Here is a 23334-nt window from a genome sequence, read left to right on the forward strand (position 1 = left end):
TCCCTGTCACCTGGCCTGTGCCTCTCTAAAATGCAGCATTACCTTGGCTGCCTGTGGGCAGACAGGAGGCTGGAAACAAGGAGATGGAGCCTTCGCATCTGACTCACCACCCATCCTTCCTCCTTGCCACCAATGTCAGTGTGAGCAGAGAAGAGGGCATTTTGTGGTCCTTTTCCTTACAAATCCATTACCAAGAGTTTCTGGAGCAGAATGAGCTGTTAGCAAAGGCAGAGTAATCCATGCCTGTTGGCAGATCCCAAGGTAAAAGGTTCCACTTGTTCAGCTCTTGGATTTACACTTTACTAAACAGCTCTGTGGGCTGCCTTGTGATGCACTGTGCACGACTTTGCCCCTTGGTGCTCTTGAGTGCAATTAAGTTGTGGGCTTTTTTTAGATGTAGCTTGACAATATGCAGGTTAGGTTTGTATTTTATTTACAGCTTTTACTTGGGGACCAATAAAACCCCAGCTGGCTAATGTGAGCGCTAAAACTTGCATCTCACTCTGCCTTGGATATCTTTTCTATGGTAAACTATTTATTTGCGTTTCATCTTGCACAAGCTCCTCTGTCCATGCTGAGAAGCCAAGAGCTCCAGGGGCTCTTTGAAGACTATTTGCTATAGGATAGCAACTGGAATTCTCTTCAAACATCCGTGCCTGCTTTGTCCTATAACTGGCCTCTTTGGTGTCAACACGCAGTTTTGTGCGAGTTTCCTGTGCAAAGCTAACATTTGCACATTCCCCTGGCAATTGTGCTTCCAGATCCCTCTTGTTCAAGCATATCCCATCATTTATTCTTGCAGGAATGAGCAGCAGTTACTCCACGTGCCAAATCAGAGGCAGCATCAAGGCCTCTTTGAAAAGGACGATATAACTGGGTTGGGAATGACCACTGTGCTGCTCGGGTAGGAGGAACGTGCTGTGTGACCTACGTGTCCAGTCAAAATGGTCCACGTTTGGATTGCAAGTATGTGGTCCCCCTATGTCTGAGCTTCAGGCTTTCATCACACAATTAAACTGCAACAAAATCTTCTTGCAAAATCCCAGTGCATTTCACTGTCGGGCCATCAGACATTTCCACCTGAACATCCCCCGGACACTGACTCTAGCATGCCAGCAGAATACATGCAAAGGGTGAGATGGCATCAGGCTAGTGACACAAATCATGCTAAAAATGCCAAATAGCTGTGTTTACATGCATTCAGTACCCAAGGGTTGTGCTCTTGCCATAAAAAGGGAGATGAACCCTGGTGAGATGGGAGAGATGGTCCCAAGGATGCCTCTGGAAGGGAAAGATCAAGAACTGTTGCTCATAATGGCACTGGCTGCTAAAACAGTCAAAATAATCAGGGGGAGGATGCTGAGGGGACAGATGCAGCTGGGTGATGAGTTCCTGTCATTTGCTGGTGCATATTACCAGTGGCACCCCAATGTGCCCATTCTCCCTGGGATGTTACAGAGCTTCAGTACACATACCCCAACATCCAGCCCCTCTTTAAACCCCAGCAGTGGTTTCTGTTACATGGCTCAAAAAGGCCAGCACGAGCTCTATGAAGACACAGAAGGGAAAATATTTTCTTTCTCTCCAGTGTTATTTTTCACTCCTTCTCTTTCACTTTCTGCCATCTCATGACTCTCTAAATTCATGGGAGCTCTTCCTCAAGGTGAAATGAAGGCTCTGGGCTGCATTTGGTAGTGCCGACAACAGGGGATGAGGGTCAGGGAGGGTTAAGCAGGGAGGGGGCAGTGCAACAAGGCGGCCTGATCTAGTGATTAAACAAAGGGATTCAGCCAACATGTGTAAAATTAAGTGATCAAGAGTTGATTACAGAGTGCATTGATTGTGTACTGATGGATTAAACAGAGTCGTGCTCGGGATGCGATTTTCCGAGCTGGGCACGAAAAGCACAGGCAATTGACGTGTTGGCCAGAAGGACCCGCTTCTCCCAATCCCTGGCTTTTATACATTCTCCGGATAAATCTGCAGAGAGGCCCGTGGAATTATAATCGATTATCCATTTCTCAAAGTCACTTAAGGGCCCTGAGCTACAAGCTAAAGTGCTGGTGCTGCGAAGAGGCATTGGGTATGCGCCGGCATGTGCAGGTGCTGGCGCGAGGGGAAAATGTGGCAATGACCCTGTGTGCTGCAAGCTGATGAATCTATTTTCTTGTAGGAAATAGTTTTGACAGTTCAATATCTGTGTTTTCGATATGTGCCCCACACATCCCCTAGGGAGGAGAGGAGCTGGAACGTGGCAGGGAGGGTGTGGGTGGGAGGCAGGGAAAGACTCTACCACATCACCCCTTCGAATTATAGGTGTATCAGTATATCACCAACTGAACAGGCTGCCCTCCAAGTCAAGGGCATGGGAGCAGCATGGCTGCTTGCAAGTGTCCTCTGCAGGGCCAGGCTTGGGGTACCTCCCTGGGTTGTGTGGGGACCCTCAGCATGCCTCAGCCCACTGGCAGCGTTGTAGTTCCCAGGCTCCTGTTTCACTGACAGTGGTGAAGGCAAGGACCCATTTCCAGGCTGATCTTGTCTCTCAGGATGCAGCCAGGTCCTTTGCTGAGGACTCAGAGGAGCAGACAGGTGGGGCTGAAACAACTGAGCAGCTGCAGCCTGGTGTAGGATCATCCTGCACATTTTATAGGGAGCTGGATGTGATGGTGGAATGAGGCTGGGGGCAGAAACCCCTGCAGGTCTCCTCCAGTCCCTTTTGCAGGACTGTCACTCCCACCCTCAACTGCATCCCTGTTTCTGCTACAGATGAAGCAATCAAGGCCCAAAACAGGCCCCAAATATGTACAGATCTCAGACCCCAGCTCTTGTACAGTCTCCCAGACAGATACAAGAATGTTTCTGTGAAACTCCCACCTTTTCTAGTTCCCACTGCCATTATTTTTTGTCATTTAAAGAAGGTGCTTTGCTCCAGGTCTTTCCATCCCAAGAGCTGATGTAGAACATAGATAGTTAAAACACACTTTGGCAGTGTAGCTACACAGCTCCTTCACCCTCTCCACCAGGCCAGCAGAAACTCCAGGTTGGGCAACTGGTTCAGCCAGGGACAAGAAGTGGCCCTTGTAACAGCAAACAGGGCCAGAGGCCAGGCACACTGGTGAATGTTGCCCAGCCCTGGGTACACAGCCCCAGGTATTCCAGGCAGCTGAGGAGGAGGGATGGTGAGGAGCAGAATCATTACCCACACTTTGTCTGGTCATGATGCAGACACAGGAGCTGAGAGAGCTCTGGAGTCTTCTGCCTAGCTGCCTGTGTGCTGGGAAGTGTGCTGTGTCTCAGTGCCTCATTTTGCAAGAGGACTGGCCATGGGCCATGGAGTCTTCAGAACTGCAGGCATGATCCCTGGGCCCCACTGGCTCTGGTTGGTTTGTCCACAGTCTGGCCAGTCTTTGAGTGCATGGCATAACAAGACCCATGGGATGAAGGGCAGCTCAAGGATGTGGGGGTAGGAGATGCATCATATCCCAGGAGATCCCCCAGGATGGAAGAACAGAGCTGTAGGATTCCCTCAGCAGTGTTTCTGCCGTGCCATGGTCGCTGAAGTTAGGGGTCCCTGACTGATGCTGGGGAGACCCAGCTGCTTCCCAGGACTTGTGTTTGGAAGATGCATCAGTGTCTTGGAGGAGACTCCAGTTTCATTCCAGAAGCAGAAGATGAATAGCAGCAAGATACAACTCCATGGTCATGAGCTTTTCCAGACTCATACTGGCACCCGTCAGAGAATCTGGAGCAGAGAAGGGATCATCTATGTCCTTGGCCCCTGCTGACCTAGTTTGGTGAATCTCCAGCCCAGTGAGGGGTGTGGCTGAGCACTGTAATGCTTCTGTGGGAGAAGCCTGCATGGGCAGGCTGCCCAGCTGGGAGCTGCGAGCGAGGAGGCAGGGATGGAGGCAGTGAACCACCTTCCTTTGCTTGCTCCCGGTGTTTCTCTACTTTCCTCTTGTGAAACCTGGGGAAGAGTCTCTGCTCAGTTCAGCATCCCCACATGGAGCAGCACCATCAGCCTGTCCCAGTCCTCCTCTTCCCCTCTCCCTCCCAGGTCCCTGTCACACTCTCCCGTTCCAGTTCTCCCAGCAGCCTGCGTCCCTCTCATCGAGGATTCATTGTCTTGTCAGCCTCTAGTTAGCCGGCATGCGTACGAATCATAAATTACCCCGCCCGGGCCTCTGCTACGCTTCAGCACAGACAAAAAAATTGCACTCCATCACCGTGTCTCCCGGCTTTTAGTGGTATTGATCAATGCTGCTCCCTTCCCGCCCCCCCCCTTTTCATTTTAACCGAGCCGGTTAAGTGCAGTATCTTATTTTGTGCTGGGACAAATGAAAAGAATATTAGCAAGGGCTGAAATATATCTCTTTTTTATCTCTCTGCTACTTTTTTATTGAATCTTTCTGAGTAGGTGGCTTTCCGCAGGATGACAGCCTCATGACAGGCTCCTCATTAGAGCTGAGACAGTAATTGTGATGCATTTCCCTGCGCGGCCTTTTCACTTCTCCCCCCGCTCCTGCCTTTCCTCCTCTCTCCCTTTCCCCTGATTTGTAAAGTGATTGGATGTACAGACTCACTCAGTTTCTTAAATTATTGCCCAGCTCAATCCATCTTCCACTGCCCCACACCGGGCAGCCATGATCTCTGCAGATGGAGAGCCAGGGTTGGATCACAAGGGGTTCCTCACCTCTCCTGCTGCCAGGCTGCCACTTGCCATGACAAACATGGTGCTGGACCCAACAGGACATGCAACAGCCTCTGAAGAGCCTAGGGTGCTGTTCAAGCATGCATTTTTACTGAGTGACCCATGGGTCACTGCATGGCAGCAGCGCTGTACCAGTTTACACCAGTCCTCTCCGGTATTCAGCTTGTCTGGACAGGCAGCTACAAGAACAACTCTTTCTTTGGAAGAAAATCAATATTTTAGCAAGCTTTTCTGACTCAGATTCCTCTTCAGTTTTCACTCTCAGGAGAAGGAGGTGTATTTTCTAGGCTGCTTGGTGGCCCGGGTACATTAGCAGGGAGCAGTGTCAGGGATGCAGCAGTCTGAGTACAGGTGACCCAGTTTGTTCATGTGGTTGTAGAGGTCCCTCTGTCCATCTGTGTCTCTATGTATTTTATACACCCTAGGTGTATAAATCCAGCTGTCACTCATCCCATCTCTTTGCTGGATTCGAGGCAGGACTGGCCCTGTGCTGTGCCAAGCACAGTTCAAGTCCAGCTTCTGCTGGTGCTCTGCAGCATCTTTGTGCTGTGATGCAGGAGTGATTCCTCAAAAACATTTTCTTACCTGAAAAGGATTTTTTCAGACCTCTGCCACCTTCCTACCTGCACAGACCTCCAAAAGGCCCATGCTCAATGCAGGGTGATTCCTCAGTGGTCTGGATGTGCTTGCTGCTCTGTGGGGTGTTTGCAGAGTTAAGTTGTGCTGTGGATGCAATCACAGCTAGACATTGAACCCAGCCACAGCACGCAAACCTGGAGTCACCTCACTGCCTGTCACTGTCTCTGGCACCTGGGTGTCAGCTGCCCTGTGCAGAGCAGCTACAGCAGGGGCCAGATCCAGGGCACCTGGTCCTGGGCAGCAAGTTGAGGTCTGCATCCCCCAGCCAGTGGGATGGGAAGGCCCTGATGGAAGGAATGGGAGGTGCCCTGACCTCAAGTGCAGGTTTTTGGGGGCCTATAGTTTATGGTGCCAATCAGCAGGATCCAAGGCAGTGCCCAGCAGGCAGGACACTGCTCCATGGGGACAGCACTGGGACCACACCAGTAAATAACAGGGAGATGGGAAAGCAATGAGTAACATTATTCCTACTCCCTCACTTTATTACCAAATATTTTCTGCCTCTACTGTTATTCTGGGGTGCTCTGCGCTGACACGTGAACCATCTCCGCCACCGTTGTCATCTCCCCGCCTTGTCTGCCACTTACTACCAGGGGTCTGTGAGCCTCATCAGTTGCGGCATGGGCTCGCCAGGAGAAGAGTGAGTGTTTTGCTATTTCCGAGCTAATATGGGGCTTTCTTTGAATTATTGTTTTTTGAGCTGGAAGGAAAGGAGGCTTGTCACACAAGATACCTGCTATCAGTACACAAATAACAGCAAGCCCATCATCAACTGGAAAATAATCGCCGCAGAAACCGAGTTGCAGAGCAGCCGGGAGGGATTATTACAGGTGCTGGCAGTGGCGATGCTGTCAAGGAGCCTGTGTCAGCACTTCCATTACCACCCACCTGGTTTCAGCACGGCCCCCAATGCAGGGCACAGGGCTGCAAGGCCCCAGAGTGGGGTCATTTATATTCAGAAGAGTTTCAGATCAACTGGCTTTGATTGGGTTTAAATGATGGAGTGTTTAAGAGGGAGAGAGCAGAAATAAGAGGGTGAGATGGAGGGAGGCATCTCGGGGGGGGGGGGAGGTTTGTACTCAGAGAAGTGGAAAAGAGATTGAGGTAGGAGAAATCAGGAGTTGAGACCGAAGAGCTGGTCCTTATGAGAGCAAGCTTCAGCTGGTGACAAGCAAGGACAGCATGGGGAGGCACAGGTGGCATTGCCTGTGCCACCCATGGCAGCAGTTTCTGGGGAGGCACCTGACTGTGTGTCAGTGCAGATGAGCAATGGAGTTACAGACAATTTATTTCATTCATTTGGCAACTTGATGAGCTCCTGTGCAGAGTGAGCCCTCATGCCTTGTAAACTTCACTCAGTGAGTGACTTGGGAGCATTGTTTACCCTGTGCTGTGTAGTAGTGAGGTGCTGTATACATCCTGTGCTGTCAGCACTGTTGGTGGGCTGGGTTCCTTGTTTTGTTTTTTTTACTTAAATGCTCTCCAAAACAGTAGTTCATATTCTGCTTGTAAGGGAAAGCTCTGCCTTCCAAGTGACACACTCCCACCCTGCAGTGCTGTCAGGGCACAGGTGCAGGGCAGAAGCAGGGATGACTTCATGGCTCTGTGCCTATTCAATACCATGCTTGTGTCCCCAGAACCTGAGCCCAGCTCCCAGCCTGGAGCCCAGGTCCCATAACCAGCTGCTTTTCAGGGTATCAGACATTTCCCAAAGGAATTCTCTTGGATCCATATCAGCGTAACTGAATGAAGTATCCAGCCCTCTCTGCCCAGTGGGATCAGGAGGGTTTGGTCCAGTCCCTACCTGGGCTGGGATCCATTTGCAGATGCCCTCGAAAAGAGCCTGTGGACAAATTCCTCCACACAGGGGTGCATCTGTGTATTGAACACTCTGCTTTCAGAGCAGGAAATATTCGGTTTCAACACTTGGAGTTAAACATTTCCGCAGAGCCCAGGAGACCGTGCAAACAGCGGGAGCACCAAGGCTCTGCCTTTTCATCTCTCTGGCACTGGCGAGTGGGGGGTCGGCAGCAAGGGAAGCACGGCAGAGCCGCGGAGGGTAAACACTGGAGCCGAGCCTACTGAGTAACCAGAGAGTGAAGGGGAGAGAGAGGGGCAAAGAAAACAAAAACACAGCTGCCAAAAAACAAAAGCCTGAAAAGAGCCATTCAGTGTCTCCCAGGAGCGGGTTTGGCACAGGGCAGGGAAGGACAAGCAGGGAGCAGGCGTAGGTCCCTCCCGCTCAGGGATATGGGCCCTTTGTTTTGCCTGGTCAAATCAGTGCCCTCCGTTCGGAGGGGTAAGCACTTACATCCCAGCACGGTCCAGCCACACGCATGATGCAGCAACCTTTGTTTGCTCCTGGATATCAGGGTGTCCCTGCTCTGGAGGAGATGTGGGATGTATGTATCTCTCTCCACCCTGGCATTCACAAAGCCTGAGGACTTGCCATGCCCATCCTCTCCCTCTCCTCAAAACCCAGCATCCTGCACCATGAAGATGGGTACCACTGCCTGGAGCAAGACACCACAGTGTGGGTGTGTGCCAGGCTCTGGGCATGCTGCAGATGTGGATGCTGCTGATTTGGGGAGACGCATCCCAGGAGGAGCCTCTGTTGCACTGCAGGCACGCAGCGGGTTCCACAGACCTGGGGAGGCTTGCGTAGGTGTCCTCCTGGCACGAGAGAGGATCCCTCCTTTCTGCCTGTCAGTAGCACTTAGCCTTGCTCCTGTGAAAGCACAATTGTCAGCCCCCTGGGCCAGGAGCTGGGGCTCCTTCTGTCTCCTGCTTTGCAATCTGTACATCAGGGACTTGGCTGTATGTCCAGGTTGCTGTTCTCCTGCCCCTCTGGAAGCCCTTGTTTCAGTGCAAGCACCAGCCTCCTGCGCTCACTGGAGCAGGGGGATCTTCCCCAGCTGTCGTGGGGATGCGGAGTGACAGCTGTCACATCCTTCCTTGGCACAAACTCATCACTGTATCATTGGTGTAGCTGATGGGTAAGGCCACTGCTGCTCATTTCTCCTGCTGGCCTGCGCTGGGGTTAGGAGCAGCCATGGAAGACAGCAAGGCTTCTTCCCATGGCCTGAGACCCCTTCTGGTTGCCCCAGCCATTGAAATCCAAAGTCGCCTCTACTTAGGAACATGCACCCCATGGAAGAGTACCGGAGAACAAGAAGGGCACAAGGGCTCCGGTGTGCAGGAGGTTAAATATCCCACCAGTCTGGTGTACCAGCTGGTCCCCAGCAGGGGACCCTGACTAAGCATCCCAATCCAAGGCTGCTAATCCCAGTTCCGTGGTTTGGGACAGTCCATCACCTCCTCCAGCAAAGGAACATCTCTGGGCTCCCCGCAGAGCAGAGACATGGGGATGCTCCACCTCTGTTCCACCCTTTGGTGCTGCTGCGCACATCCCAGCCCCAGCAGCCAAAGCTGTGGATGGTGATGGGGGCTTGTGGGCCCCACGGCAGTGGCCTGGGCCAGGAGCAGGGATGCAGCGTGGTAGGGCAGAGGGCAGCCTGTTTACCCATCCATCTGTACACCCCACAGCAGGGATCCAGCAGGATTTCCCGTCCGCTCAAAGGCTGCCTGTTTATTTTGGGAGGGAGACTCAGACAGCTCCATTGTTTTGCTGTGAAGTTGGGGTTATAAATAGCAGGTGGTCGGGGACGCTCCTGAACTATTTTGGGCCCCCACTAGACAAAAGTGGAAAAGCTCCAAGAGGAAGGTGGAATTACTGAAATGCCGACCTTTCCCGCAAGGGTCAGCAGGAGCTGGGTGTTTGGGTTTGGGTTGTGTTCTGGGCATTATTTAAACATGAGGGAAGGAGGAGAGAGGCAGATGTTCCAAGTTGCATGGGCTGCATGCTGCCAAAAAACAATGTGTCCTCCCTGGCAGAAGGGTGGTGGGAATGAGGATCTGAGGCACCTGGGTTCTGCCTGGGAGCCTCTGGGAGTGGCCCAAGTCCAGAGGAGAGACCAGTGGGGTTTTCCTCCTGGCTCTGCAAATGGGAGAGTTCCCAATGGAAAGGGAAGCTAAGAAGGCAGGGAATGCACCACAGCACTGGCCTGCCCCAACTTTCCCCTTATGCCTCAGTTTCTCCCATCTTCTATAGAGGTGCTGAAGGAAAGGGCAAGTAATATCCCAGTGATAGCCCTGCTTCCACCAGACACATACACTTTGTCCTCTTGGAGGGCAAAGATAAGCCGAAGTGACTCTCAAACTTATTCCAGACCCTTTTTCTTGTTAAATGCTTGTGCCATACAGTTATACAGGGAGAAGCAAGGATGCAGTAAAGCTGCTCACACTGATGTTTTATCCTTTGAGAAGGTGTATTCCTTTAATGGGGATTCATTTAACTGGGCTCCACCATCATTAGGAGCCATAAAATGGCACCTTTTGCCTCCTGATTGGAAGGCCACATTGCACACAGTCCCTTCGTATCCAGCACAGGCTGCTTTATTGTGCATTACTGCCTCTCACTCAGATTTAACCAATTTGATCCATGTCTAATACATAAATAAATAATCCAGCAGGAGGGTTCATGTTGGATGACAACAGGCAGCTGTAAAGCACATTTCTCCCTGCCAGAGCCATCTGAGCCAGGCTCCGCACGCCCTCTCATGAGCAGAGCTGCTAGTACAGCTGGGAGAGGGGGCCTGGGGACCCGCGGGCTTCCCTCTTTTATGGGAACTTCATTGTTTGCTTTAGAGTTTTATTTTATGTTAAATAGACGCTGTATATTCCTTACAGAGGGTGCAATAAAGTTTCTGAGCTGGAAGAAATTGGCTTCAGAGCAGGGAGTGAACCAGGGACATGTGGCTGGGCAGGGAAGCAGAAGACAGGATTGAGAGTAAGGAAGATGTGAGGAAATGCATCACTTACAGATCTGCCCCAGAGACTCAACCCAGCTAGGGATTAGAGTACACAGGCAGCCCCAAATCTCACCCAGGGGTGATGCAGCCCCAGGGGTCCCAGAACTCTGGCAGTTGTGGGGTCTGAAGCTGTAGGTGATGCAGGAAGGACAAGAGGCCCCAACCCAGCCCTGGGACAGGCTGAGCAATCCTGGGTGAGCTCCCTAGCACATCCACAGCCTCATGCCACAGGTTCTCCTCTGTCTCCTAACATTGTGTGCCCATGGAGATTTGCTCTGTTCTTCACAGGGAGGATCAGCCTGACCCACCCAACTTCAGGAGTGTCAAGAAGGACGAAAATGGCTCTTCATAAAGAGTTAATAGGAAGAGGAGCAGTGTTGTGTCATTCATCTACTCCAAGTCGTATCACCTGAACCTCAAATGGGAAGCTAGGCTTGCACAAAGTCACTTTCAGAATGGGGCAGTTGCTGCTCTTCCTGTAAGACTGGAGGGTGCACAGCCAGGCTTGGGATGCTCCTGTGTCAGTTGCTGTGCCACTGCAAAAGAGAGCCACTGTTTGCCCCAGGGATTGTAGGATGGGGAGAGAATTATATACCATGAGAAAGTCCCTGGATTTCAGTCCTGTGCTAGGACAGGAACCAAAGAAGAGCACAGATGATGCTGATGGCAGCTGATCGGAGCTAAAGCTTTTTCCCTTCTTTTCTTTCTCACAGGCAAAAAGAAAGCAACTTTGTTTGACAGCCAGGCTCCGATCTGCCCCATCTGCCAGGTCCTTCTTCGCCCCGGGGAGTTGCAGGAGCACATGGAGCAGGAGCTGGAGAAGCTCACGCAGCTGAACATCAGGTAAGCAGCTCCCTGGGTCCACCAGCATCCCTGGTGACCCAGCTGGGGCACCTGCATGTGGCAGAGAAGATGGTGATACCCACAGCTACAAGATATGGGAGATCTGGTGCTAGCCAGTGGGGCAGAAACATTTCCCTGGAGTTCACTGAAATGGTAAAGTCAGGCAGAAATTCCTCCCGGAAGTCACAGATGTACCTTTCCCTGGGGATGTGTGAGCAGTTCCCATGTTGCTGACATCCCATGATGGAGCAACCCTGCAGCATTGGTGCACACTGTTCCTCAGCTGCCTTCAGCTCCCTTTTGCTACCCCCAGTGCAAAAAAGTCACCTATTTAAAAAAAATAATAATTGCCTTTTAACTGCTAGCAGTTATTTAGGAAATGTCTGCAGCCAAGGGTTGGCAGATCCCTGCCTTAATAAAAGTCAGCAGCCTTGGGAAAGAGCGTGTTTATTTCAATTATTAATGAATTCTCCGGTCATTAAAAGGTGAGGAAAGGAATCAAACTGCCTGCTAGAAACAAAGTTACATCACCAGGTGGTAGGAGAGAAGAGACAACATGTGTGTCAGTGTACCAGGGTGATGGGTTGGTGACATGGCTGTACAAAGTGCAGAGGATGCAGAATCCATCCCTGCTTGGCTTGGATCTTCTTGGATTCAACAATAGCTGTTGAAGATGGAGGGAGCAGGTGGGAGCTTTAGTTAGAGAGAGACCTCCCAGAATGGATCTGGGCTGAGATATCCCAAATTCAGCACCCACACCCGCAGGCTGAGACCACGTCCTCTATGTGTTGCACAGGAAGATAGGGAAGGGGGGAGGCAGGGAACAGGCAGCCCATTTATCCCCCGCGACACCCAGTCCCCTTGCAAGCGTAATTTATGGTGTAATTTGGGCCACATCCAACTTAATAAAGGGCCACTGCAAATTAGTGAACAGGTTTAAATGAACAGAAGCAATTAGTGCTCGGAGGAGCCCATCAAAGAAGTTGGGCCAATATCAGAGTGAAACTGAAACTGCAAGCCAGGAGCAGAGGCTGGCTGGCGCGAAGTGGTGATGGGAAGGTGGCGTTTAATGGGAAAGGAAAGGAAACCCTAAATCATAAAGCGTGACAAGGGCCATTGTGGGCCAGCTGACAAATGAAAAAGAATGGCATTATTCCTTTAAATAACAGCAGCAGTTAGAGAGGAGACAGCTCTCCCTGGCTTGCCCTCTCTTCCCTGGCCTGCTCCACTCGGCCACGCAGGCGGTGAGGAAGAATCAGAGGTCTTTATTAATTATTAAATAACGACTCCCTCCGTAGTGTGATAGATAACATTCAATCTAGGCAATGGATTCGGGCGATGGAGGCTAATCTGTAACACAGCAGCTCCTCATGGGGATGGGCTCTCCCAGTCCTGGAGGGAACCGATGCAGGGACCAGTGGCAGCAGCATGCAGGAAGGGCAGGAATAGTGGGCAGGATTAGCAGGCAGTGGGGTGTGAGGGGTTGGAGTCCCATGCAGTGCCCAGCCCCAGCAGGCAGCTCGCTATAGTGGGTTGCTCCATTTCCCATTCCCCCACCTTTCCTGCCTGGAGAAGCCAGGAGCAAGAACACATCAACAAGAGAAGAGAGAAACTAATAATGATCTCAAATAACCCAATAAACATAAAAATAAAATGTAGGCCTATAAACGTGACGGGCACCGGCAGCCCTGGCCGCTCCCTGCCAATACCGACTTGTTACCGAAATGGCCGAGCAGCTGTTACTTATCAGTCTGATGGGGAGAAGCAAACCGGGGGCTGCTTTCCAAGGGCTTTTTTTTTTTTTCTAATTTAAAGAGGATGCAGCCAATCATGGCTTTTGGTGTTAAGTTTTAATAAACCTTAATGATTTGCAACAAAATCATAGATTTCCTGTGCTCAGGGTTAGGAAGGCAGATCCCCTCCTGCCCACTGAGCCTGAAGCACTGGAGGCTTTGTGGGCACTGGATCAACTCTATGGAAAAGGGATTTCTCCAGGTGACCACAGGAGCTTCTTGGGGCTGAGATAAAAGGAAGCTGTAGGCACCACCTGGATGATGCTACCTGTGCTCCCAGATGACCACAAGCGATTCACCCACTCCAATGAACCTCTTTCTCAGCTGGTGGGAATGGGGTTTGCTATCCCCCAGAGACAGGGACGTTGCTTTTCCCCCCCGTGGGCAGTACTGATGTGACCATCCTGGCCTCAGGACAGGGACATCTCAAGGTCAACCCAGCTGGAGCATCATGCAGTGAGGCAGGAGGAGCCATGCTGGCAACAGAGCAGCACCCACCCATGCTGAGGGAGTCCTGTGCACATACCAGGGACACAAACCAGCTGTTGGACCAGTGAGGAACATCACTCAGGAGGATCCAACCCTGCTGCAGGGTCCAGCTTTCCCTTGCGAAAGCTATCTTGAGTGGGAATGAAGTATCTGGGTTTCTAGCTCGGCTGCCTTCTTGGTGTGTCCAGTCTCCCAAAGCATAGGGAGAGACCTGCATGTGCTCACCCCCCGGCTCCTCCACCCTGTGTGGGTCCAACCAAGCCTTGTGCACAGCTCCATGCAGCGAAGCAGGGCTCTCTGAATGCAAATTTCATTTCTGAGCCACTGGCGCTGTTTCAAGAGCCGGCAGCCTCCGAGCCCTTTTTGGTGTTACATATGTAACAGCCTCATTGAACTTGACATGTCAAATTCAGGCCATTTGTGCAAAATCTCCCTTTAATAATACCGTTTCATTTCGCTCAAATGAGACTTGAATGCATGTAAAATGGAAAAGGATATTTAAGCGCTAACATTAGGCAGATGTCTTGCCAGAGGCCGATTGAATATATGAGATTTTGAAGTGCTTAACACGTTTTCGGTGCTCCCTCTTAGAATATGTCACCTGGCTTTCTTTTTTTTCCCCCTCTTTCCCTCCTCACCTGCCCCCCCTTTAAGTGAAGGATATAAATTGAAAGAAAACAAAACTACAAGCCTTGGTTTTATGGGGTTTAACTCTTGCCAGGCAAGACTGTTGGTATTCCTCCTCCAAAGAGAAATTACCTTGGAGCTCACCTTTGCAGAGTACAGGCTCAAATCAGCAGAGTGGGAGGTGGGTGAGGGGTGTCCGATGATGCAGGGCAGAAGGGATGCTCTCCTTGCTCTGCCTGTACAGTGAGAGAGCAAAAGGTGCCTATCTGAGCAGCTCAGTGCCACCCAAGGTAAAGATAAGAAATAATAGCAGCAACCCTTTGTATATGTCTATGCCCTGTGCCTCAGCCAGGCTGGTTGACACAGAATACATGAATATTCCTGGTCCGTGTGCATGAAGCTGAACTGGATGTGAGTCTCCTATCCTCACTCAATATATATACACTTGTTTTACACCTCACCCATGTTAAAGGCTCGCAATAAAGCACACTGAAATGTGAGACTTTCTGGAGCTGTCAGTGGCCCCAGTTCTGAGCTTCAGCTGGTGCTCTGGCTGCAGCTGCATTTCCCCAGCCTAGAACTACCTAGGGAGTGCAGGTGGGCACAGCATTCTAGAGCAGCACCCAGGGCTGTCCCTCAGGACACACACATCCCCATGTGCATTGCTGCGTGGGTCTGCATGTAAATACTGTGAGCAGAGGTGGCAGTGGACAGCAGGACCCTTCATTCCTGCCTGCTCTCCCCAGGCAGTGACCACAGAGCACTGCTGATGGAGGGGATGCTGGGTGGAAAAAGGCAGGTTTAGGGCTCTGGTTCAAATTCAGGGTGGGAGGAAAGATGAATTCGAGGACAGAAGTAAAGAAGGAAGTAAGAGCTTTGGAGCCAGCCTCAGCTGATGCTCCACAATGATTCTTTCTGGAGTTTGGGGAAGAGACATTTATTGGCCATTTAGAAAACCTTAGGAAGTCACATTACAAATATTACAGTTGCTGAGTTCAGCAGTTTGAAGGTTAGGAATGTGCTTTTGGATGCAGTGGTTTTAATAGCATAACAATCTCTTCTTGAATATGCAGTGCTCCTTTAAAAAAATATATTTGGCAGGGGGTGTTTTCATTTCACCATGTGACAGCTGCCAGATTCTCCCCTGCATTACCATCAGCAAACCTATGCTTCAGAGCTAGGATTTCACCTCCCCAAAATGGATGAGGTGTATCAATATAGCTGGGGAGTGGTCCAGGGCGTAGAGCAGTGAGGGTGGTGATGTTCTCAAAGTGCCCCATGGCTGTGCAAACTCCCCCCTCACTCACTTTTCTTTCTTTTTTTTCCTTTGCAATCAGTAATTTTTTTGAGCATGTTTGTGCTACAAAGCCTGTGCCCACCTGTTGGCTGCTGCCAGCCCAGGCCAGCAGCTCTCATTGCTCCTTGTCATTCTGCTGGGGGCGTGGGGACACATCCCTGCACATCCAGCATCTCAGGAGCTACTGATTTCCCCTAATGACCTTTCTGTGTGTCCAGGAATAATTTCTCTTCTGCTTCTGTGATTACGAAGCATTTCCTGAAGCACAGAGGGCACTGGGGTCTTGCACCTTGGTGCAAATGGAAAGTGCTGCAGGCTGTTTTCTCTGACCTCAAAGATGCTGTCAGAAAGAACCAAATAGTGTCAGGCAAAGGAGGGCAGAGAAAGATGCAGTGGGAAGGCCTGTGTCAAAGCGGGTGAAGTGCCCAGATGGGGGATTTAGCTTGACTTTTGGAGCCAGCTTTGATTCATGTCAGAGGAAAAGAGCCAACCACAGGACTATGGTGCTCCAGCTCCTGTAGCAGCATTCAGTGTACCTCTGCCCAGGATTAAATCTTCCTTTGGGCTCTGTCCGAAGCTTCCTCTCCCTTGTTTGCACACATGCTCTTTTCCTCTCACTGTTCTTAATCCTCTCTTCTTTCGCAGACGGGGTAGGAACAGAAAGTGCTTCTTCAGTTCCTGGCACTGCACAGAGCATCCTCACCCTGCTGTGAGAAGCTTCAGTTCCAGGTTTCTTTATGTAGAGAGGGACAGCAGTAGCTCTTCTCAGGGGACAGAGGCAGCTCTGGGCCTAGTGAGATACGGAATAAGGAGTAAATTAACAATATAGCTGAAACGCATGTGGGACCTTGGGAGATAAACTGGTCACAAGGCAAGTTGACTGTTCTTGAGAGATGGCTCCATACCTATGGAGATGCATCCTGCTTTTCACATCTTTCACAGGTTGCTTTCTCAATGTTTTGTAGTCTTTCTGATCAAAGTCATCCCATGTTAGCCCTTCAGAGTCTGCACTGGAGACTCCTGCAAATTAACAAGTTGGCAAGCACATCATCCCTGTGGTCCCTGTGTGCCCAAATGACAGGGGCTTGGTCTGTTTCTCCTGTCACAATAAGGACCCAGAGCACATTACAAGATGTGGCTCACACCCCCCTCCTGCTCTGGGAACTCTCTGTTTAAATACAGCTGCTCCTTGCACTGCCCCAGGGAAGTGTTCATTTCTGTGGGATCTGCCAAGTGCTGTATTGTCCCAAAGGACCTTTGAGGAGACCTTCCCAGGGCCAGCGTGGGCGGTTGCTGTGGGAAGGGCGAGTGGCTGTGCTACCAGGCCCAGCAGGATAAATAGAGTGTGTAAAACCCGAATTAGCTCTGTTGTCATGTGTCACATCAGGGTCATGGCTCTCGCCTCAGGTCTCCTTGATTTATGCCTCAGGACTTTTAACTTGATGACCAGGTACTTCCCCAGACTTCTGTGCAGCAAATGCTGCAGGTCCACCAGCCTCTCAATGAGAGAGGTTAGAAATGGTTTTGAGTGAGAAGGGTTTTTTCCAGTGCTCTGTTGGAATACATTATTCCCTTCCTTGCGTGCAGTAGACACCTGCAGGCTCTCCAGAGAGAGGAAGGAACCCTGGCCAACAAGTGAGACTGCAAGCAGGCATTGAAACCTCCTGCTCCTCAACTTATCCCTGTCTTTCTTCCTTCTTTTTCCCCTCTTCTTTTTCCACCTTCTTTTCTTTTCTTCCCTTTCTCCCCCTCTTCTTCCCCCTCCCTCCATCTCTCCCCACCCCCCAGTATCAAGGCGACATCTCCAAGCCAAGTACTTTTAATTTCGCCCGTGGCCCTTGCTGACACGGTGGATATGCACAGCAAGTTAAATTCCCGCCTGATCAATAAAGCAGAAGCAGTGTGTCCGACTGGTCGATATTTTTTTATCTGTCTTCAGCCCAGTCCTGCTGATGACAGCCCCCTGCGCTTCAGCAAAGGCACTCAAGGGCATCGGGCTTTGGCAACACAGCTCTTTTTTTTATTTAAATTAAAAAAAAAAACCCAGATACCTACAAAAAAAAAAGTTCATGGAGTTTGGCCTTTGCTTAATAACGTTTTATGATTTATCTTAATTTTTAATTGAAAAAAATTTGCGAATTAATTGATTTCTGGGACTTGCCAATTAACATTGTAATTGGGTGCATGATAAATTTCGAGAGAGCATCATTTTTCTCCCTCTCCCCCTTGTCACCGAGAAGGGGAACTGCGAGGGCAGCTGCTTCCTATCCATACGACCCCCGCTCTTTCCCGAGGTGCTGCTGCCCTCCTCCCCCCTTGCTACTGTATCTTAAAGAAGGAACAAGAAAGCTAATAAAGTCGTGTTATTAGAGTCTCACCAGAGGTGACCCCTCAAGGCATAAATCCAGGCCTGGGAGATGCTGGGGACAGGTGCTATTAAGTGCCGGAGCATGCTTTGCAGGTGGGACTGGGTACCTCTCCTGCAGCACCCTCTCCCTGGCTGTGCCCTCCCAGTGCTCCCAGGGGCTTTCCCAAAGGGCTCTGGTATCCCCCAGGGTGTTCAATCAAGAGTTAATTGCCCATCTACTCATTGCTCCTCCTAGGTGTGAGTCCTCCATGATTGTCCTGCAGCCAATGTTCACCAGCAAAACCAGGCTGCAGGGACAGGTCTGGGAGCTGCTCTAGGGAGCACAGAATGGGTTTTCACATCCTGTTCTACCCTGATTCCCTTGGGGAGAGAATCCTGCCCCACAGCACCAGGGGAGCATCCCATGCCACCCATGGCAGAGGTGTTCAGCACAGAACCTCAGCCCTGGAGTCAGGGATGTCCAGTTTCAGGCACAGATGCATCTCCAGCTGAGTGGTATCACCTGAAGCTTTCCCCAGCACTTTAACTACTGTCAGATTTAAATTAAACTTGCCTAAAAGTGTCAGCTTCTTGGTGATCCCTGAGCAGGACCAGGACCACCTGCCACCAGGAGGTAGCTAACAGGGTCACATCTCTGTGTGGCGTGTGGAGAAGTGAGTGAGCTGGCTGCTGCCAAAATGAGGAGTGAGGACACAGTGTGGTGTTGGGGCAGTGAAAGCAAGCCACCCTGGGGCACTGAGACAGAAACTACCAAGTAAACTGAAGTGTGCTTTGTGTCTCTAGTGCTTCTCCCACCCACTCCACATGCTATTAAGGATCACCTCACCACAGTCTCCTCAGGCATCCCATGCATCCTCTAAACTCCAGTGAGCTGGGATGAGGCTCCACTGTGCCATCGTCATGCTCATGCTGCACTCCAGTCTGTGCAGGGAATGAAAGATGCCAAACCAGGTGGAGGGACCCAGGTTCCCTGGCAAAGCCACAGATCTTCCCACCAGCCAGGACACTGGAAAGGCCAGGAGCAGTCCAGCTCCAGGTCTGCGAGTGTTGATGGCGGGGAAACATGTAGGAATGGAGAGAAATTTATGAGGAGAGGAGTCTGTTTATTATCTAGCCAATGTGGTGCTGCTGATACCATGGATTTATCCTCTTTCATTCCTCCTCTGATTTGTGTCCCTGCCCCTCACTGTGGCAGATTAATCACGGACAGAAAGGGAAGAGAGACCCTCCAGCTTCCTCCTGTGCATTTAGAGGGTGGCAATGACAGCAGCCTGGACCCTTCACCCGTGGCTTTTCCTATGGAGAGAGCACAAGCCAGGCAGCTGCCTGCCCTGCTTAGAGATGCCCTGTTCCTCTCCTCCATGGCAGACCCCAAGGAAGGGACAGACTGCTGTCCATAATGAGAGTTCATAGCTGAGAAGCACTTCTCATGGGTCAGAACTTCCAGGGTAGCACAGCAAGTGAAAAAATGTGTGGGTCACATTTTCCCTTGTCCATGCAGTGCCCTAAAAGGGCTATGAACACTCCTTAAATTGCCTTCAGAGCTGTGATACCTGCAGTCCATTCCCTGACTCCAGGGCATGGATTTGAAGGCTGAGGTTTGGAACTCTGGAGGGTAAAGCCTTCCTTTGCTGCTGACTCTCGGGGCAGCAGGAGGCCTGGGAAGGGGTGTGTGGAAACCCAAGGGTGAGAAATAAATCTCCGGTCAGTTATTTACCCTGGAGCGATGCATATCTTCTGCAGAGCCTCTTCTGAACTGCCACATGAGCTGGGAATAATTAAACAGTCATTATAGCCATGGAAGCAAAGAGCCCCCCAAATCAATCTAATGCATGACCTTTCCCTCTGATTTTCCTTTTTATTTTTCCAGCCACCTCCTTTTCAAATAGTGGGAGAGAAATGAAACTATCCCCCAGCCACAGTCTCCTCTTTGGCCTTGCACACATGGACCATCACATCCTCACCCAGAAATCCGTTATCCACGCTGAGTGGGGACAGGGGGTACCAGAGGTTGATAAAGGAAAAAACAGCAGGGCAGAAAGAGTTGGGGATGTGAATAGGACAGAGCAAATAAGGGATTTCAGCATGGTCAGGTCATGCCACAGTGTTTTATGATTCTGCTGCATTTCATCTCTTTGGGGGAGGTGGGTGACTGCCCTGTGGGTCAGATCTGTCACAACTGACTGTGTTGGTCACTGAGGTCTCACAAATACTGACTGGAGGAGTACGTGGGAAGCACGTCTGGCACTGTAGGTGTAGAACATTTCAAGCCCTGACTGCAGGCTCTCTGGCAATTCTTTACCATCATGCAGCCCCTTTTCCTATCATGATCCCATGGTGCCACTGGAGGAGCCACAGCAGGTTAAAAATCAGAAGTGTGCTTGCTGTGACGGCACAGATCACACCTGGCCGTGCTGAGGGCTGTCACCTACAGATAGGTGTAAAATCAAACTCCCATTTCCTTATTCAAGCATCAAGTGACACTTCCACTTATTTAAACTGGCATTCACAAAAATCCAATTCCCTCTCTACCCAGCAACTGCTCCATTACAGCTGGTGTAGCCATCCACGCGGCTCTGCCGGAGGCTTTTGCTGCTGCCGGGGCTCCCATCCCAAGGCTGCATATTCAAGCCACAAGTCCCACAGCTAAAAATAAATTGTTTCCAATTGGTTTTGTTGGGTTTTTTTTTTGTTTGTTTTTTTATTAAATACATCCATTGGCTGCAAAAAATCTTTTGGTTTTGCAGGATGTCATCTGGGAGCTGCACAGGCTGATGCCTGTCAAACAGGGAGCTGCTGAGAAGGGATTTTGTGGAAGACTGGCAAAGCTGGAAGAGTCCAGCTGCATAGAAGTAGCTCTCTTACCTGCTGCTTACTGGTTCAGTGTCCTTCAGGGATAAGCAGAAACAACTGTAACTGTCTAAGCTCAGAGAACTTAACCTTCAGCTAGTGGCCTGATTTTTCCCTGTGGGAAGAAGCATCAGCTTCCATTCATGGGGATGATAAGGGACCACTCCTTGCATAATTGCCTTTTTATTTCCCATGGCAAGCACACCCCAAAAGGCAGGACCATAACAAAGTAAATAGGCTTTAAGGTCACTGTGTGTAATAACAACCATGGCAGAGGTAGAGGAAACCCCAGGACTGTGGATGAGGAGGGCACATACTTGGCTTGCTGAGGTGCCCTTTGGGAAATCAGAACAGAAGCACTGGGCCTGAACAGCCCCTTGAAGCTCACTCAGGGACATGCCAGGGGATTCCCAGTTGCACCTGGGGATGCTCCTAACCAAATGTGTGCCTAGCATTAAAGGACATCTGCATGTCTCTGGTGTAGCCTGAGTTCTGCTTTCATTGTGAAGAGCCTTATTGAGAGGAAAGGCTCCTCTTAAAGCTGATGGTCCCTAATCTAAATGAGTGCTGTGTCCCGGAGCATGTGGGGATCTGGTGTGCTGCTCCTATTAACGGGTGATGCAGTTGCAGCACTGGGCAGAGCCCTCTGCCAGCACCAGGGCAGGGGGCTTATTTTGTCCCCATGGGGACATCAAACATGAGGATGCATGAATGCACTGACAGAACTGGTGTCTCAGCCCCAAGGAAGGGAGCCAGTGAGGAAGCAGCCTTCTGTCACTTGGAAGTACAAGGTCTTCAGGAGAGAGAAGGAGGCTGCCAAAATCACTGGGTCTTCCCAAGGTGTTCCTTGCTCTTCTTTGGTACTTTGAGGGGGTTGCCTAAAAGGTAAAGAAGTTGTTTTGCTGTAATGAACTAGATAAACAATTCCCCAAATAGATTAAAACTAACTGTAACTTAGAAAAGCGGGTAGTAATTATATTTTATTAGCTACCAAAACACCATTTTTTTATTTCATAAGATAATTCTGTGTAAATCACCTTAATTAGAAGTGTCAGATGAGCCCGTGAATATCGTACTTAGTAACTAATTTCCTATGTACAGGTTATAATTTAAAACACATGGATCACTCGCTGAGTGGAAATATGCTAGCCATGAAATAATGTGGGGAGTGTTGGGGTTATTACTATGTAAATGTGTAATCATTTCAGACCACTGCAGCCTGGCTGGGTGATTAAAGAGAATCCCAAGGTCTCCAAAGATTGTGCTGTCTGCAAGGGCCTAGAGCAAAAAAACTTTAAAAGGCACCAAAAAGTGTTTGAACTTTAAAGGTCTTGATTTCCCTTTTACCATTTTTAATTTGTCTGCGGTGTTTATGGAAGGGAAGGTTTCTCTTTGCTGACAGCCCTTCGATCCTGAGCCCGCTGCCAGCATTCTTAAGAGGTGCAGGGGGCTGCAGCCCTTGTAATTCAGGGGGCTCTTCAGTGGGATGGGGAAAAGCACCCTTGAATTGCAGGATCTGGGTGCTTGGATGACCTGGGTTTGTGCCTATTCCTAACCTATCTCTGGATATAAAAAAAATCAAATTGAAAGCTCTTATTAGTAATAGAGTAGAGCTACATTGCAAGAAAGGGAGTGAGTATTAATAATCCTCCAGATGAAGAATAAAATAAAGTCTGCCAAGTTACCTAAATCAGTCTCCTTCCTTATCGGTCCCAACAGCAGAGGCTTGATCTTTTGGCTGACCAGAGAGACTCTCATTCTGAAAACTTCACTTTCCTGGCCTTAACACCATTTCTATGAGGAATTAATTATATTCTTCCTCTTTCCCTTGAAAACAAATAATTTTAAACACCTTTAACAAGAAAAGGGAGGAAATGGGTTTGTTTTTTTAACAAGGCATTTGGATTATAAAAGGGGAAAAAAAAGTTGATTCACACTTCATGTGATTGAGAAATTCAGCGTAATGCTGGAGGTGGAGGGGGAATGGAAATCTTTCCCATCTTGCTTGCTCTTGCACAGGCTTGAAACGGTGCCAGGGCTGCATCTCAGTGGGCAGCAGGAACTAAAACTACTCTGTGACACCTCCTGAGGGTAGAGAGCAGAGCTGGGGGACAGGACACAGGGGTCATCCTGTACTGTTGGTGAGCATCCCACAGCACATTCCCTCAGAGAACTGGGGCTGTGTAGGAGGTGATGCCTCAGCCCATCCATCCGTGGTCCCCAGGAACCATAGCTGGGAGCAGAGCTGTGGCATTTGGAGTGACCTGATGGCAATGGATAACTGTGTGTTTCCACCATTTCAGGGCAGGGGGCAAAAGGCAGTAGCACTGGGAGAGGAGGGGGGCCATAGCCCCAGGAGAAAACACCTTCCTCCATCCCTGCTCATTTCATAACACCCAGCCATCTGCCAAATCAAGGCAGATTAAAGCCAGCCAAATTCAATTTTTCCCTGCTGGCACTGCAGCTCGGCATCTGGGGCTAAAGTGTCCCCGACAAAGCGAACATGACAGGCACATTGCTTTTTTGTCACATCTAGTACCGTGTTGATCTTCTAAAAGTCTCATAAAAATTTATTGATGTCTCCCATATTGCTGTGATTGAGAAGAAAAGAGCGCGGGTGTGCGGAGCCGGGTGCGCGCGCACGGGCGAGCGTGTGTGTGCGTGTGTATATTAATGTTTCTGAAGTAGATCTGATTTGATATGTCTTGTTCTATTGTCAGCATCTGTTTAGCGAGGCTTTTTAATACTTTCTGGCTGCCGATCACTCATCCTTAGCCTGGGATGCAGGCTTGCATACAAATTTTGTTATTAAACACAATTCCATTCCCCCCCTTTCCCCAGCCCCC

At 50.1% G+C, this 23334-nt stretch overlaps 1 protein-coding gene across 4 annotated transcripts in view; it reads left to right on the forward strand.

The window, feature by feature from the left end:
• Positions 1–23334, forward strand: part of RNF220 (ring finger protein 220) — a 215850-nt gene that overhangs the window by 121942 nt on the left and 70574 nt on the right. For all 4 annotated transcript variants that reach the window (XM_015636627.1, XM_015636630.1, XM_015636629.1 and 1 more), the window contains one exon: positions 10935–11064. In XM_015636627.1, the coding sequence (XP_015492113.1) occupies positions 10935–11064 (130 nt within the window). The remainder of the gene's footprint in view (positions 1–10934; positions 11065–23334) is intronic.

The sequence above is a fragment of the Parus major genome, chromosome 8 (assembly GCF_001522545.3).
Source record: "Parus major isolate Abel chromosome 8, Parus_major1.1, whole genome shotgun sequence".
NCBI lineage: Eukaryota > Metazoa > Chordata > Aves > Passeriformes > Paridae > Parus > Parus major.